The 15,049-nt window shown below is 40.8% G+C and overlaps 1 protein-coding gene across 2 annotated transcripts in view; it reads left to right on the top strand.

The window, feature by feature from the left end:
* Positions 1 to 405: 405 nt before the first annotated feature.
* Positions 406 to 15,049, top strand: part of LOC146491895 (uncharacterized) — a 31,503-nt gene continuing 16,859 nt past the window's right edge. The window contains exons 1-9 of one of the 2 annotated variants that reach the window (XM_085152487.1): positions 406 to 669; positions 2,192 to 2,337; positions 9,335 to 9,416; positions 9,653 to 9,788; positions 10,116 to 10,318; positions 11,135 to 11,163; positions 11,331 to 11,472; positions 11,564 to 11,845; positions 12,198 to 15,049. The exon at positions 12,198 to 15,049 is cut by the window's right edge and continues 2,624 nt beyond it. In XM_085152487.1, the coding sequence (XP_085008613.1) occupies positions 544 to 669; positions 2,192 to 2,337; positions 9,335 to 9,416; positions 9,653 to 9,788; positions 10,116 to 10,318; positions 11,135 to 11,163; positions 11,331 to 11,472; positions 11,564 to 11,845; positions 12,198 to 15,049 (3,998 nt within the window). In that variant the 5' untranslated portion in view covers positions 406 to 543. Of the gene's footprint in view, positions 670 to 2,191; positions 2,338 to 9,334; positions 9,417 to 9,652; positions 9,789 to 10,115; positions 10,319 to 11,026; positions 11,164 to 11,330; positions 11,473 to 11,563; positions 11,846 to 12,197 lie in introns of both variants that reach the window. The other variant, XM_085152486.1, reaches the window with a different exon arrangement.

Here is a 15,049-nt window from a genome sequence, read left to right as displayed (position 1 = left end):
TCTGGAGTGTGTGGAAATACTGAAATAATCATATTTCGGATGGGGAGTTGTGCCACCTCACGCCCCCTTCTACACACGCCTCTGACTAATCTTTCAAAAATGTCAAATTGTATCATTGTATATTGAAATTATAATTATTTTACTTTGTATATTTTACATTTTTTTCCATTGTTGTATAGTAGTAATGGGACTAATAAATGCTATCGTAAAACTTAAGTTAGACCAGTTCAAATGCACAATGATTTTTTCCAAGCTTATAAATGGGACGTGAACGCAAATATTAAGTCATTAACGCGCCGTGTTTGTGTTCGCCATGTGGTTTGTGGCGTATGTAATGGTGTTCTGGTAGCACCGTAATTACTGGGAAGATAGCGTAACTGGGCGTCTATAAGTTGTCATAGGTATCCCGCCCTCCCATCGGCGCGTGCTGGTCTAGTAAATGAGCGCGTCACTTCACGCTCCCGGTATCCAATCAGCAAGTCGTTGACTGTGGCGATGTATGTGTTGTGTGCTGGCTGCTACGAGCGAGGCTAGACAGGCAGTATGGCGGAGGAGAGCAGTGTGTACGAGTTAGAGGGTCTAGAAAAACAATTGCAGATTTTGTTTAGCCGCTACTCAAGCGATGAACTCCGAGGCGACAGCGAAGCGTTCTGCTTTGACTTTTGCAAGGTATGGAGCCGTAGCTGAAGTTAGCGGCGTGCTTGTTGTCAAAGATAAGCATATATGTTAGCCGACTCCCCTCCCCCAGAATTACTAGTTACACACGGCTAGCATTAGCGGCTAAGCCCGTTATCATTTAGCTAACTAGCAGTAGTCGCTTTAAAAACAAGCATATTTGCGTGACAAACAGCGTGTCAAGTAATCCAAGGCCGCATATACACGATTTTAGCAAAACATGCGAGCCACTTAAGCAGTGATTTAGTGACAGTGCATGATTAATGCACCAGTTTTCAGGCTGACTTTGCTAATCGCCTGAGCCAGCTAGCCCAGAATTTGCTTGCAAGTTAGCATGGTTGTACGCTGAATGTTTACTAACTACCCGCTGGTCAGGATTTTGCACGATTACACTACGTTTTGGCAGCGATTACGCTGAAATTGAGTTAATATTTGTTATCCTGTGCTGTCGGGCGTTTGTTTTACAGCCCACCTTGCGATATGTCACAGCAGTGGAAAACAATTCCTGCCATCACTAAATGGTCTCACAGTGGTTGCATCTTATGCAAAAGCGCATTGGAATGGCAGTAACTAATAACCCTGCACTGTTAACAACAGAGAGATGAAATCACGTTTGCCCAATTACTGACACTAGAAATAGCCAGGTGTACTACTTCCTGTTGACAAATCCCAGCTGTAAGCCATCCAAACATTAAAAGTAAGCATTAAACGCGTGACGCATCAGCATATGTAATTTGACTTGATTTCTTTGGAGCTGAAGTTGGGGTGCTAGAGCTTGGGAGTATAACAAAATGAGAAGTAATTATTGCACTACATATTTTAAAATAATATCACACATGTTATTGAGTTTGTTGTTCATAAAGAAGGTGCCAGACTCGGGCTTTCATGCTTTGCTAACATGGTTACATTTAGCTTAGTAGGGAACTAATTGTTGCAGTTGGATGAGGGCCTAAACCAGGGGTGTCCTGCAGGTTGTAGATATCACCCTAGGTCAACACACCTGAACTGATCAGTTCATTACCAGGCCTCTGGAGAACTTCAAGACATATTGAGGAGGCAATTTAGCCATTTAAATCAGCTGTGTTGGATGAAGGAAACATTGAAAATCTGCAGGACACCGGCCCTCGAGGCCTGGAGTTTGACACCCCTCGGCCTAAACTAAACACTGGCTGAGGGTTAACACTTCACTGCGTTCCACTGGAGATGAGCTGGATCTCCACCATTAGAGGGCAACATACGGATTAGGATGTCATAGGTCAACTGTAAACAGATATTGTTTTGTGATGGGCCTGTAGTACATGTTCAAGTAAAAATAATCTAGGTAGCTGTCCAAAACACACACAGATCTAAAGTATAACGTGATATAAACAGATCCTTGTAATCGAGTGCGATTAGAAGCATCAGCAGTGTACTTGCGTTTGCACTCAAAACCTTTAAAAATGCCATACCCATAGAGATGCTGTGCAATTGCACTTTGTATTGTACTTTTGTTTAGATGTTGTTTTTGTCTTTGCAGCTGGTGGAGGAGTACGCCTCTCGCTGGCAGGTGCTCCTGCCTCAGCTCAGGATCCTTGAGATTGCTCTCTGCTATTTTGCGCAAGCCTCATCCTTCTTCACATCAAACTGTGATCACGTGCTCCGCACACTCAGTAGCCTGGCTTTGTAAGTACCCAGTCCTACCTAAAAAGGTTGCTTTCATTCTTTGCTGATCTAAATAGCTCCCACAGATTTGCTGGGATTTTTGGTTGTTTTCTTATGTTATAAGTAGTCTGGATTATTTATAAGTGCTGCTATAGCTCGTACTTACAGTATAAGTCAGATGAAAGCAGCACCTTTGTTTCCCAAACATCCCTCTTCTCTGGATAGTTTTGCTTGTAATGTAGACAAAGCCAGACACACATAGTTGGACACAAAGTTAAATTGTTTATTAATGACACAGCTGCTTTTAAATCTGTTTGCAGAGGCTAAACCAGTTGAGTGATTTCTGTGACTTCCAAAGAGCAGTGAAATGCAACGCTGTAGCCATAGTGTCAGCTGTGGAGGTGATCAAATTAGGGACGTGCAGGCTAGTCAGTCAGATAAAATATTCCAGCCTTTGGCAGTCAGCATCGGAAGTGGTAATTGGCTAAACTAGTTATTTATGTGCACCACCAGTTAACTGTTGTTCCTAAGACATTACGCAGTCATTCAGCATCGCTAGTGATGACACTCTCTCTGTGACAAATAGGGCTGTGCGATCTGACGAACTGTATCGGATGACAATATTAAAACATCTATTGATTATTTCGTGCACAGTGTTTCCTGCAATATTTTTTCATCACCTCAGATGACAGTTTGCAATAGTCACAGTGACATCATAGAAAGACCAGCCAAAACAAATGCAGGAGCTCATTCCTAAAAGAGGGGCTGCCTCTGTAGCATGGGCATGGTGCGGTTATGAAAAGTCTGACGCGGAGCAGAAAACCCGTCCCTACCACAGAAACAATCCCCTTCTACCACCTATGCAACAATCATGTGAAGGAATATGGAGAATTTACAAATGAGAAGAAAAAAGATCTGCCAGGTGCTCAAAATAAGCCTCATACGCAAACTCTAGAACAGGCTTTTCTCTGCATTTATTTATAAACACTCATAAATATACTAGTGGCCAAATATGTTTTCATTCATTGGCCAGAGTACTCGACTCCAGGGACACTACGCCCAGCTGAAAACACTTCACACAAGTAGAGTTGCCTCGTTTATATTACACGTCAGACCAAAGTATTGGAGGAAATTTGCAACGTAGCATACCACGTTGCGCCAACAGATATGTGGATGAACCGAACAGCACATGGTAAATGGTAAATGGCCTGCATTTGTATAGCGCTTTTCTAGTCCTTAAGGACCCCAAAGCGCTTTACACTACATTCAGTCATTCACCCATTCACACACGCATTCACACACTGGCGACATCCTTGTATGAGCTTAATGGAGCGCGTCATTTAAGACTGCACACTCTTCAGTCGATGTTCGCAGACAGGCTAGTTTCCTGACGATCATATAAGACCAGTAATGATAGCCGGGGGGCCTCAGGAGGAAGCTTTTGCGTGACTGCGTGGGGTCATTCAGTTTGTGTCATTAAGGGATAGCACCTTGTAATTTATTACATTTTTGATTATTTAATTTAAATGTAAAAAAAAAAAAAAAGAAATAGTACTTTCAGTTTGGTGATTAAATTAACCAGTGACTTGATTTACGGAAAATACACTATGTTGTGATATACACTGTTATGGGGATAAGAACGACATGATTTTGGTCTTATCAGTACAACCAAGATGGAAAGTAAGAAAGCTAACAGCAGCTTGTGCTAATGCAGCTCTGCATGACTTGTATGTAGAAATTTGTCATTGGATCTCAGCTGCATTGGCTTAAACTGACATAATAAAAACTTGACCTGAGCAGTGTGTGACCACATTTTGCACAGGCGTGTGGTCTGCTGGTGCAGTGTTTGCTGCACTTGACAGACTAATTTCACATTGTGTGTGGGCAGTATTTCACACAGTGCGAATTGTCACACATGATCATGAGTCATTAAAAATATAATCTAATCACTTCCTTTCATACTCAAAGGTTTGAAATGGCTCTAAAATACACAATAATTATTAGCCTCATCCAGGGTGCTAACTTTTGATTGTTTCCTCTGGTTTTTTAATTAATTCTTTTTAGTTTTGGAGTAGTCAGCCTTTCTGATTGTATTTTCTTCTCCTGCTTAAGCTAATAAAGCTAAACTAATAAATTAACTCAGTGCCATTTTCAGATGAAGGAAAAGAGACAAAATTAAGAGGCATAGTTGTTTTTAAATAATGATTAGAAGAGCACTGGTTTGTGCACATGTAGCTGGAGCCCCGCTCATTTCCTATTCTCCTAGTGATCAAATATTGAAGGTGGACCGCTGCCATTTCTGGCTGCTATAGACTTTTCTCAGTTTCTAGTTTAAGAGAAACATTTTTAGACATAAATAATTGTTATCTCGTTAAATGACCACTGTTAATGTTACAGATGGGAAGTGCTGATAGCATTAATATTACTGTTTTATTATTAGCCATAAGCCAGTTCCTTAATGATAGCTTGGCAGACAAATAATATGGGTAATTGCTAATAGTTAAAAATCAAAGGTTAATGTGTGTACAGGCCAAATTTACATTTAGGATAACTGTTTAATACTTCAGTATTGTTGAAATAGGAACCTTACTGACCTTACAAAGTTTGTATTAAGACCAGGGTGTCAGTTTGCTGTTCCAAGTGTTCAGCTGCTAGTGAGGGAAGGGGCTGTGTGCCTGCCTGTCTAGTAAGGGTGTGAAACAGAGCCCCAAATGTTATCATGGTATTTCATAGGGCTCTTTGATATAATGATATACATTAGGTGACAATATGAAAACGTCTATCGTTTCATATTACGCTATCATTTGCTTTGTGGTGTCGTGGTGCCGTAAATATTGCTGTTTACGGCAATATTTTTTCCTCTTTTTGATGGTCACTGTAGTGGCTATATTAATTTCTTAAAGTCTTTCTCTTATATTTAAAATAACCACACTACAGACGGATAAACGACTGTTTTTACGCATTGTGGTTAGCAACAACGACGGTTGTTGCTAACAAGCCAGCGTGTAGCTCCGCCGTCTGCTTGTTTATTTTCCACATAAGCCTTTCACAATAAAGCTGAAGGTCCTTTGAGATTTTTCAAAATAAACTGAAATAATGAGAAACAAAAGGACCAATCAAAACAAATCGAGGACCTTATTTCTAAATGAGGGGCTACCACTGTAGTATGGACATGGTTTGGTTATGAAAAGTGTGACACGGAGCAGAAAACTGTACTATGCGAATTATGCAGGAAACCGGTCCGCACCTCAGTATGGGCTCAAAATGTTGTCATAAATATTTTGTACTTGTAAATCAGTTTTGTACTTGTAAATTAGGATTTGTATGTGTAAAAAGAATTTGTTTGTGTGCGTAAAAAAGATTTGTGTGTGGACTTAGCCAAAAAAAACCCTGCAAGCTACAAGTACGAATTTTGACCCTATTTTTCTTCTTTTCATCTGATTGGTCAATGTCATGTCAATCACAAATGTAACAATCCAATCAGAGAACAGATGGGTTTGGCTGTCAGAGGGGCGCTTTTTTTGAACTGCAGGTCCTTGAAGGGTAATACAGTTTGAAGCTGGAGGATCTCTATATAAATATCTGATAGCAGCTAGGTCCCCTAACTTTCAGTAGCTGTTGAAAGGATAAAGTTGTGGTATATGAGTGGTTAGAAATACCATTATTACTTTAGGATTAGTTTAACACAAAGTCAGGGCTGACCCGGGACCATTGCTGTGAGTCACAGTGCGCAGCATAAAAGTCCTTTCACATCAGACGCAGGATGTGCTGCTAATGCTAACTAAAAGCAAAGGATCCAGAATTTGTTGCGCTGGCTGCTGGGCTCTGTGGGTTTTTGCAGCAGCTCTACCTGTACTAGATGCACCTGCTCCTTGCTGTTTCTATCACAAAATATTTATGACCACATTTTGAGCCCATACCTCAGACTCAAACACGACAAACCTTGTCTACCACCTACGCAAGAATCATGTGAAAAGGTATGGAGAGAGTTTATGGTTGAGAAGCAAAAGAAGAGCCGTCAGGTGCTCAAAATAAACCTTAGACTCAAACGTTAAAACAGGCTTTCCCCCACAGCACGCAGTGTAATAAATACTCACAAAGAAAATGGTGGCCGTTACAACTTATGTCAGTCAAAACTCTCGACTCCAGGTACATAACGCCCAGCTGAAAACACTTCATGCAAGTAGAGTTGCCCGAGAGTTACAGAATTTACAGAAAATGTAAAATGTTTTGTGGTATATATTGTTGTTGGGAGGATAAATGTCTTATATCGCGATATGAGGTTTTGGTCATATCGCACAGCTCTAGTATTTCAAGAAAATTATTAGAATAATTATATTTCTTGAAATATAGAAAAAAAAGCTGATATATAAAAATTGTTTTATTGCTACTCTCAGCTTGCAGGCGGTGGCATTTTTAAGTGTAAGTAAATAAAGGGCAATTTCCATCCTTCTCTTCCAATGAGCTTGCCATTGTTGACACACTGCCTAATTTGAAGTGTGACTCTATTGCCACTTGGTGACAGCAGCAGTATTACAGCGCAGTAATAGAGACACAGCACAAGTCAAATGTAAGCTACAACGTAGCCTGGGTAGTGTTTTTAAGTAAAAGCATAAAAATAACTCCTTAACACTTACACTCAGCTGCTTAGAGCCCTGCTTTTCCACCATGTAGCGGCATCAGTAACTTCCATTTTCTGTTTGCTCTTCCTGTCATATGTAGTGCAACTAGCATGTGCTCAAGTGATGCTCTGGCGTCAGCTGTTTACATTGGGTCATACCTTCTGCTAGTGTCTTCTCGTTTGTAGTCTGATTGTAGTCGATAGTGTGTCTATTGATTTTTGCTTCAAGTGGCAAAATACTAGGGGTGCAACGATACACAAAATTCACAGTTTTTTACTTTGGTGTCACGGTTCGATATTTTTTCGATACAAAAAAATGTTCATGCCTTGGGGACTAGTAAAGCGCTATACAAATACAGGCCATTTAGGATGATGTCGGCGTAAATGTGCAGTCATATTGGTTGTGTTCCCTCTAGTGCTGTCAGCGTTTATCTCGTTAAAATGACATTAACACCATAACGCCGCAAATCTCTCTTAACAAGTTACCGCGGATCGCCCCATGTGTGGGGTTGGACTGTGTCAACACGTTAATGAGCAAACTGCGCTAACGCTCTAGTTCCCACCAATTGAGCATTGCGTGGCACATCCGACATACTGTTTTACTTTTGTCCATGACGCGCTTACCATCAGGGTCATACGTCACATGAAAACCAAGATAGTTCCAAACGCCAGATCTGAATGAGGGTCGGGGAGGTTCAATTTCGGGTAGCGTTGAGGAAGTTGCCATGTTGCAACAACCTTAGCTTCTGTCTTGCTAGCTTGCGCTGCGCTCAGTGGATCTGCACTCGACAGTGCAGCCTAGGCGGAGTAGTCGAACGCAGATCCACTGAGCGCTCAACACAGACAGCATCATCAGAAGAAAAGTTGATAAAGTAAACAAAAAAATTTGTATTGTTCGATACATATGCGTACCGAACCCAAAGCACTGTATCGAATGGTTCAATATCGATAAGAGTATTGTTGCACCCCTACAAAATACATATGTTGTTTTCACAGAAACAGTTTTCTTGTGCTTTGTTGGAAGTTGTTGAAGAAACTCAATTTTCAGGTACGGAATTATGATCGGAGATTGACAAGCAGCTCTTCCTCTCAAACGTGCCTGGGCTAGTGTTGTTGTTATGCATAACGGAGACAATAAATTCATGATATTGCTATAGCAATATACAATATGGCATTCCTAGGTGTTATTATGGATGATGTAACATGGCACAGCCCTGAAGTTTGCAGGAATCCTGTGTGAAGTTGTCATTTGGAAGAGGCAAAGATGGCACTGTTGGTATAAATAGTGTTGTAAATAACTGACTCTAATCTGACAACCCTACGTGATATCTATACTGCCTGTGGTACTTACGGTACATAAATACAGTTACCGCTGAGTTTTCAACATTTGGTATTCAAAGTTATCTGCTCTGGTGGCATCTCTATGCTCAACAAAGTCAAAATTAAATATATTGACACTAGGGATGTACCAATTTGATAACTCAGCCGGATATGTTCCAAAAGCTAGATTGGTGACAACAGGCTGATCTTTTCAGTTAACTGTTCAGTGTTTTACTACATCACACATCAGCAGCAGTGCACCAGCTGCTAGCTTGAGAGCAAATGTGGCATGGCGAAAGCTAACAGCAAAGGGTTGGCAGTTTGGCGTTTTCTGCACGTTTGTAGTTTTTGAGGTATCCGTAACTGGTGAAGTAGGTTGACACGACTAAAAAGCTCTCACAAAGATGATTTCCCTTTTGGCTTTTTCACATTTTTTCCCCCACACTTATTCCCAACTAGTCTAACACTTGGTGAGAAGCTTTTATCACCCTTCCAGTACCAAAGCATTGTAAGAATATAGGCTTATTACTGATCTAGTTGACAGTTAAAAAGTACCGCCAGACATACATCTTAAATTGCTGAGAAAGCTTTAATGTTTGCATAATACTCTCAATTCCTCCTTTGACTTGTTCATCATTTCAGAAGCTGGCCTTGTGTAAAAGGCTCTTGAAAATGCACACACATAACGTGACACGTTACACACTATTGATAAAAAACATTAATTAAAAATTAGCCACATATGAAGTTAAAATACAGAAAATCCTTTGTAGTTCCTTAGTTTCAGTGTAGATGTCAGCATCTTAATTGTGGGTGTTTGGTGGCAGCTTTTATGGAAGTGAAGTAAAAATTGTTTTCATTGCTTATTTTTGCTCATAAGCAAATTTGTAAGCCAAAGAAAGCATTAACATGCTGCCAGCTCACTGACCTAAATATATCCATCAACCCTTTATATTTCATCACGTCCCTCAGTAACAGAGTTCCTTAGAGCCACACAGATAGCTAGTTTACTCGGAATATCCAGATTTAAGTTTTAAAGTAGCTTGGAAATGAGCATTTATTCCTTTGATTTCTCCACAGGAGTGTTTTTGAGTTGCTGCTTTTCTTTGACCAGAACGACTTCTGTCAGGGGCCACTGAAACACTTTACTCATACATTCCAGGTGAGAATAAAGAGCTTATTATCTTCCCAATAGAACAGTGAATGCATGTTTGTCAAATCTGATTATGTTCATTATCATTCATTTCACTGCATATGTTATTGTCAGGGCACTCCATCATTTGGGCTAGACCGTTGTTGCTGTACCTAAAAGTTATTTTGTGGTCCCATCTTTTATGTACTCTGTGGCACGATAGCACAATTAAGACACTTTTGTGTTTTTTCTGTATTCTCCTCCAGGAATGTTATTTGGCTCTTGCAAAGCACCAGAATGTTCACTTACTTCAGGTGGAGCGTTTGGTTCAGGGCGGCGGGCCTTGGGCCAACCCGACCGTACAGGCAATCCTCAGCGAGTCCAGTTTACCTCAGAATGACGGTCAGTGATGTAGTTATTATTTGTAGAAATGCTAGTACTGGAGTAACTGTAACACACCAGCTAACTTTCAATTTTAATCAGTTGTCTTTTAAAAATTAAAAGAAAAATTTATAATACCATACTTTGTTTTTTTTAAATTAATAATTTCTCATGTTCTGTCAGAAATCAACCATTTCATTTGCTGAATGGAGGAAAGTTAGGCTTCTGCTCCTCCAGAGGCCATTGTAAATTCTTAATGCTGTCTGCAGGTTATCTAACATAAAACTGTGTTATCACTGGTTGTTCTCGTACAAAGTAAAACTCTGTTCTGACTTGGCTTTCCTTCAGTGGATGGATACATCAGCTCTCAGCTGCCGGTGTTCTTTGAGCTTCGCGTGCGCTACCTTTTATCCTGTGAGCGTATTGCTGAGGCTATGGCCCTGGCTAAGTGTTGTGCTCGGCATCCCAACACAGGACAACACTTGTTCTTCCTCCAGGTCTACCTCACGTGGCTTTACAAAACTTCACAGCATGACTGTTTACATAAAGAGGTGGGTAGAGTGCAGTAATAAAATACTTTTTCCTTCCATGTAAACTTACTCTGTGGACATGCTTGTATTATATACGTCTTTACTAAGGCTACGTCCACACGTACATGGGTATTTTTGAAAACGGAGATTTTCCGTTTTTGTTTTAAAAAATAATCCCGTCCACACGTAAAGGCAGAAATGAAGGAAAACGCTGCTAGGAACATGCCAAAGCAACAGGTGGCGATATATTCCTAACCGTGGCCAATCAGAAGTCTAGAAGCCTCGGTGGGAAAAAGTAAACAAAGCTGGGGCATAGAAGCAAAACCGAGTCGTATGTGTGGAGGGACAGTAACTGTGTGTGTATATGTAAGCATTTAAACACTGCAGAGAGTACAATTAACAGTAATAGTATTGTAGAAATTCATTTCACCGAAGCAATAACGTGGCGCACAGTGTGACGTCAAAAAATGCGCACACCTTTGACACTGCGTTTTCTGCGTTTTCTCAGTTTTTCTTGTCCACACGTAAATGCAAAAACCGAGTTTTCAAAAATATCCACCCTGGCCGGAGTTTTTTAAAATCTCAGTTTTCAGTGACCAAAAACGCCGTTTACGTGTGGACGAAAGGTGCAAACGCATAGAAAAATCTGCGTTTTCAAAAATACCCGGGTACGTGTGGACGTAGGCTAAGACTTGCCTGAACTAGGAGTCATTTTCCAATGTTTTTTAGGTTGCGGATCTTAATGGTAAAAATGCAGTGCACATCATCTGTAACTTGGAGTTTGAAGAAAAGGATGAGTTACTGTTAGCTCTCATCACAGCCTTTCTGTCCCAGCAGCTCTGGAGGGGAGATATGTACTATTTGTGGTAAGTAAACAGTTTTATAAACAGATAACTTTTTCAAATTTATTCTAAGTGAGGGCTGTTCTACAAATATTACAGCAGGCGAGTTATTTTTAATGCAATGTTTACATCCCTACAACTTATTATCAAGAACAGATTTTACTTCTTTCTCCCCCACCCCCCCTTTGCAGTGATCTTGTGTTCTTGTGGACTAAACTTCATACTCGGTTGAACACATCCAAGCAAGTTCTTCTAGAGGAGACTCGCCAGCTGATGCTGTCTGCCACTAATGTCAACTCGATCTTCCCGTTCATCAGATCCATACTGCAAGAAGTTAGACCATATAATAACACGTTAACTATAATAATATTATATATATATTCATGGAGATGAATATTTAACTCCTTTGTTTATATCTCATTAGGTCGGAGACAATGGTATCCAGTTTTGTGTGGAGCTCTGTGCTAATGCACTGAAGTCTTGTCTTCCCTGTGATACCCTCACGAAATCACTAATCTATAAAACCATTGCCAGCCTGCTACACAATGATCTGGAGGTATGCCGGGCATGTGCTCTTCTCGTCTTCTTCTTGGAGCGCACTGTTGAGTCCTACAAGATGGTGTACCTTCTTTACATGCATCCTGATCAAGAGTACGACGCAGAGTACAGCTCTATTGGAAATAATGTTCGCTTTGAAACGCTACAGGTTGGGCATCTTTTTTTGTGTTTATATATTAACAGACTGAAGTTTATTTTAAGAAAAGTAAAGTCTTAGTAGTATAGACATTTCACTTGTGGAAAAAAAATATGATATTCCTGTATCTGATAAATTTGCACTATTCTGTCTTTTCTTCCTACTGTATGGTTTTCTATTTATTGCCATAAAAGCTACCTATAAGAAGAAACCCTTGTCTTCCAGTAGTTGAATGGCTTGCAAATAGCTAAGTGTCTACAAGTCTACAAAGTTCTAAATCACAATGTCACATGTAGTAATTAGAAAATTATCCATGTATGTAGAAATGGTGCTAAAAGACTTCATACTTCTGTTCTCTTCTCAGGTCTTGAAGAAGGATCTGTATTTTGATCCAGAGTTTTGGAACCTCATTGCTTTGAGGACCAACTGTTTGAAGCTGATGAATGAGAAAGTGGTTAGTGCTGCTCTTGAAGAAATCATGGAGGACAAATGGATTTCAAACTACTGCACCAAAGACTCTGCTTTCCAATCAAGTGTGTTGGCATGTCAGAAAGGAAGTAAAAGTGTACTTCAGGCAGAAGCTAAAAAGCGGCATCATAAAGAGGATACAAATGCTGCCTCAAAAAGACTAAGGATGGGCACAGGAAAAACACCAGTAAATGTTGATCACAGTGCAAAGAAGAAGGACAACCAGGGGTCAAGACCTTTGAAGGAAAGATCTGCTGAACCTTTGAGGCGCTCATTTTGGCAGCTAGACAGAATACGGGACAGTGTAGGCCAAGCATACGAACAACATAGACGCATTACACGGTTGTCTGAAAAGAATCTCCCAAAACGGAGAATTAGAAAACCAAAGTGGCTCCTAGAAGACTCGGGAACTCTTGAAGAGAACGTTCCCCTGAAGGTCAAAAGACATGGGTTAAAACATGACAAGCACCATCGATCATCTCTCAGATCAGAAACGGGTCGTATCAGGAACCATGCCAAACACAAATCTTCAGTGAACCCTCAGTTAAATGAAAGTGAAGACATTAAATACCAGAAAGGGTTTTCTTTGGATTGTTCTAAACCAGATTCTCCTCCACAAGTAATTCTGGAACTTTCGCTACCAGACAATGAACTTGTGGGTGCGTTTAATGAAGATGTTTGCAACCGAAAGAGAGGGTTCCCACAAGTGCTTCTTTACAAACCTACTGTGAAGCTTCCTGCAACATCACCACCCGTCAAGACTGTGCATCGTAACAAGGTGATTCTCAGAGCACGGGATCCATCCATATTTGTCCAGCAGTTGCATTGTTATGCAAGGCGGCAAAAAGGAAAAGGAAATGGGCTGAATATTCAAAGCTCAGTATCCACAATCACACGGTCATCTGTGCACGGTAGCCCTCCAAAAGATCTGCTTTGTGGAGAACCTGCCACTGAAACAAAGGATACAATTGGCTTTCCAGCAGCAGCAGTTAAACATAGCGGATCCTCAGTTGGAGAAATTCAGACTTCTGTCTCAGGAAAGATATCTTTAGTAAGAGAGCTCTCTGAGAAGTCAGCTCCTGAAATGGGAGATACCACAGCGTCTTCAGCAGCAACAGAAATTCCACGTTTAGATGAAATCTGCGAAGGTTCCACCATTGCTTCAGCAGAAGAGGCCTGTGAAGAGCCCACTGTTGAAATGAAAGTTACTATTGCCTCGAAATCCACGGTTTTAGGCAAAGCTCCAACAGCAAAAGATTTCTCAAAAACTGAAGTTTCTCAGACTTTAACATCAGGGAAAAAGAAAGTTACTGACAAAGTCCGCCCAGTTTCCAATAAAGGGATTGCTTCCAAGTCTAGGAATGCTGATCGTGCACAGTCACAGTGTCAAGATAGAGAACAAGAACTTAACTCTTTCCAGACTGAGAGTGAAGAAGGCAAAAGCGATGTTTCTGCGATAGATCTCACAACGGTTTCACCTAAAGATTCAAGAGGACATGTGCCTTGTAAAAGTGACTCAAGTCGGGGCAGAAATGAAGCCGCTCTATGGAAGTTAACTAAAATTGAGGCTTCACGTACAGACCATGACAGTATAAGTGACATATCTTCGCTAACACTAGTAACAGAGATGGTGACTGATCTTCCCCCTGGGCACCTTACTCAAGACCTGGAGAATGACAAAGAGCGAACTCCAACCAATAGTGCCTCCAAAGACTCTAGAGTTGGAAGTAAACCTAACAATCCTCAAAATATACGGACTACCTCCAGCTGCTCTTTACAAGAACAGAAGGCCTTGGAAGTTGATGGGACAACTCAGGATGGCAGTTTAGATACATGGGAGAACAGCGAACTTATGGAAACGCCACAAGAATCGGAGGAATCAAAGTTAGAGTACTGTTGTACCTTCTGCAAAAAGGATTTCAAGGGAACTCGTGTTGTGGCACATGCAATGTTCCATTATCGTAAAGATGAGTGCATGTTCTGTGGGAAAGTGTTCACAGACGACCTCCTGGCCATGATGCACCTGTCTGATCATATAGAGAAGCTAAAGCGGATTAAAGCCGAAGAAAATGGGGTGCCTGACACCAAAGATGTCTCAACACCTAAACCCAAAGCTAAGATGGCAAACACATCTTCTGGGAGTCAGAGTAAGGGGAGACCAAGGAAATCAACTGCCTGTCCTACATCAGTAAGCCCATCACCTGAAAGCAGAAAATTAAGATCCAATGAAAAGCCTGTGGATGGTTCATCTTCACAAGAGAAACATAACACGTCTAAGCACCTTAATAGTAAAAGTCCTGTTCACAAAGTAAATGGGCATATCGACAAAAAGAAGGAATTTAACAGACAGAAAAAGGATGTGGAAGCTAAGCAGATACAAGGAAAGCAAAGAGCAAATATAGGCTCTTCTGCAGCAAACAAAGAGTTGGCCTGTTCCACAGAAGATAAATTGAAGGTGAAAGCTACAAAACAAATTTGGAAAGTTGTTACAGAAAAAAATACAGAGCCACAAGAGAAAATTAGCTGTCCCGCAGATGGATGCTCTTTTTTTACTGACATTTCAAAGAACCGTGTTGCACTTCTATACCATGTACTCGATGATCACTACGGTGAGCTGAAACCTTTAGAACTGGCGTTCCGTGTCGGAAACAATAAATGTAGTATTTGCATGAGGGTTTTATGGAGTTTCGAACATTTTCAACATCATGTTGAAAGACACAGATGGAGTCCAAGGCATCCTTGCCTTCA

The sequence above is a fragment of the Neolamprologus multifasciatus genome, chromosome 23 (genome assembly GCF_963576455.1).
Source record: "Neolamprologus multifasciatus chromosome 23, fNeoMul1.2, whole genome shotgun sequence".
Taxonomy (NCBI): Eukaryota; Metazoa; Chordata; class Actinopteri; order Cichliformes; family Cichlidae; genus Neolamprologus; species Neolamprologus multifasciatus.
The sequence above is the reverse complement of the archived record's forward strand: the minus strand, read 5'-3'. Positions and strand labels throughout refer to the sequence as shown.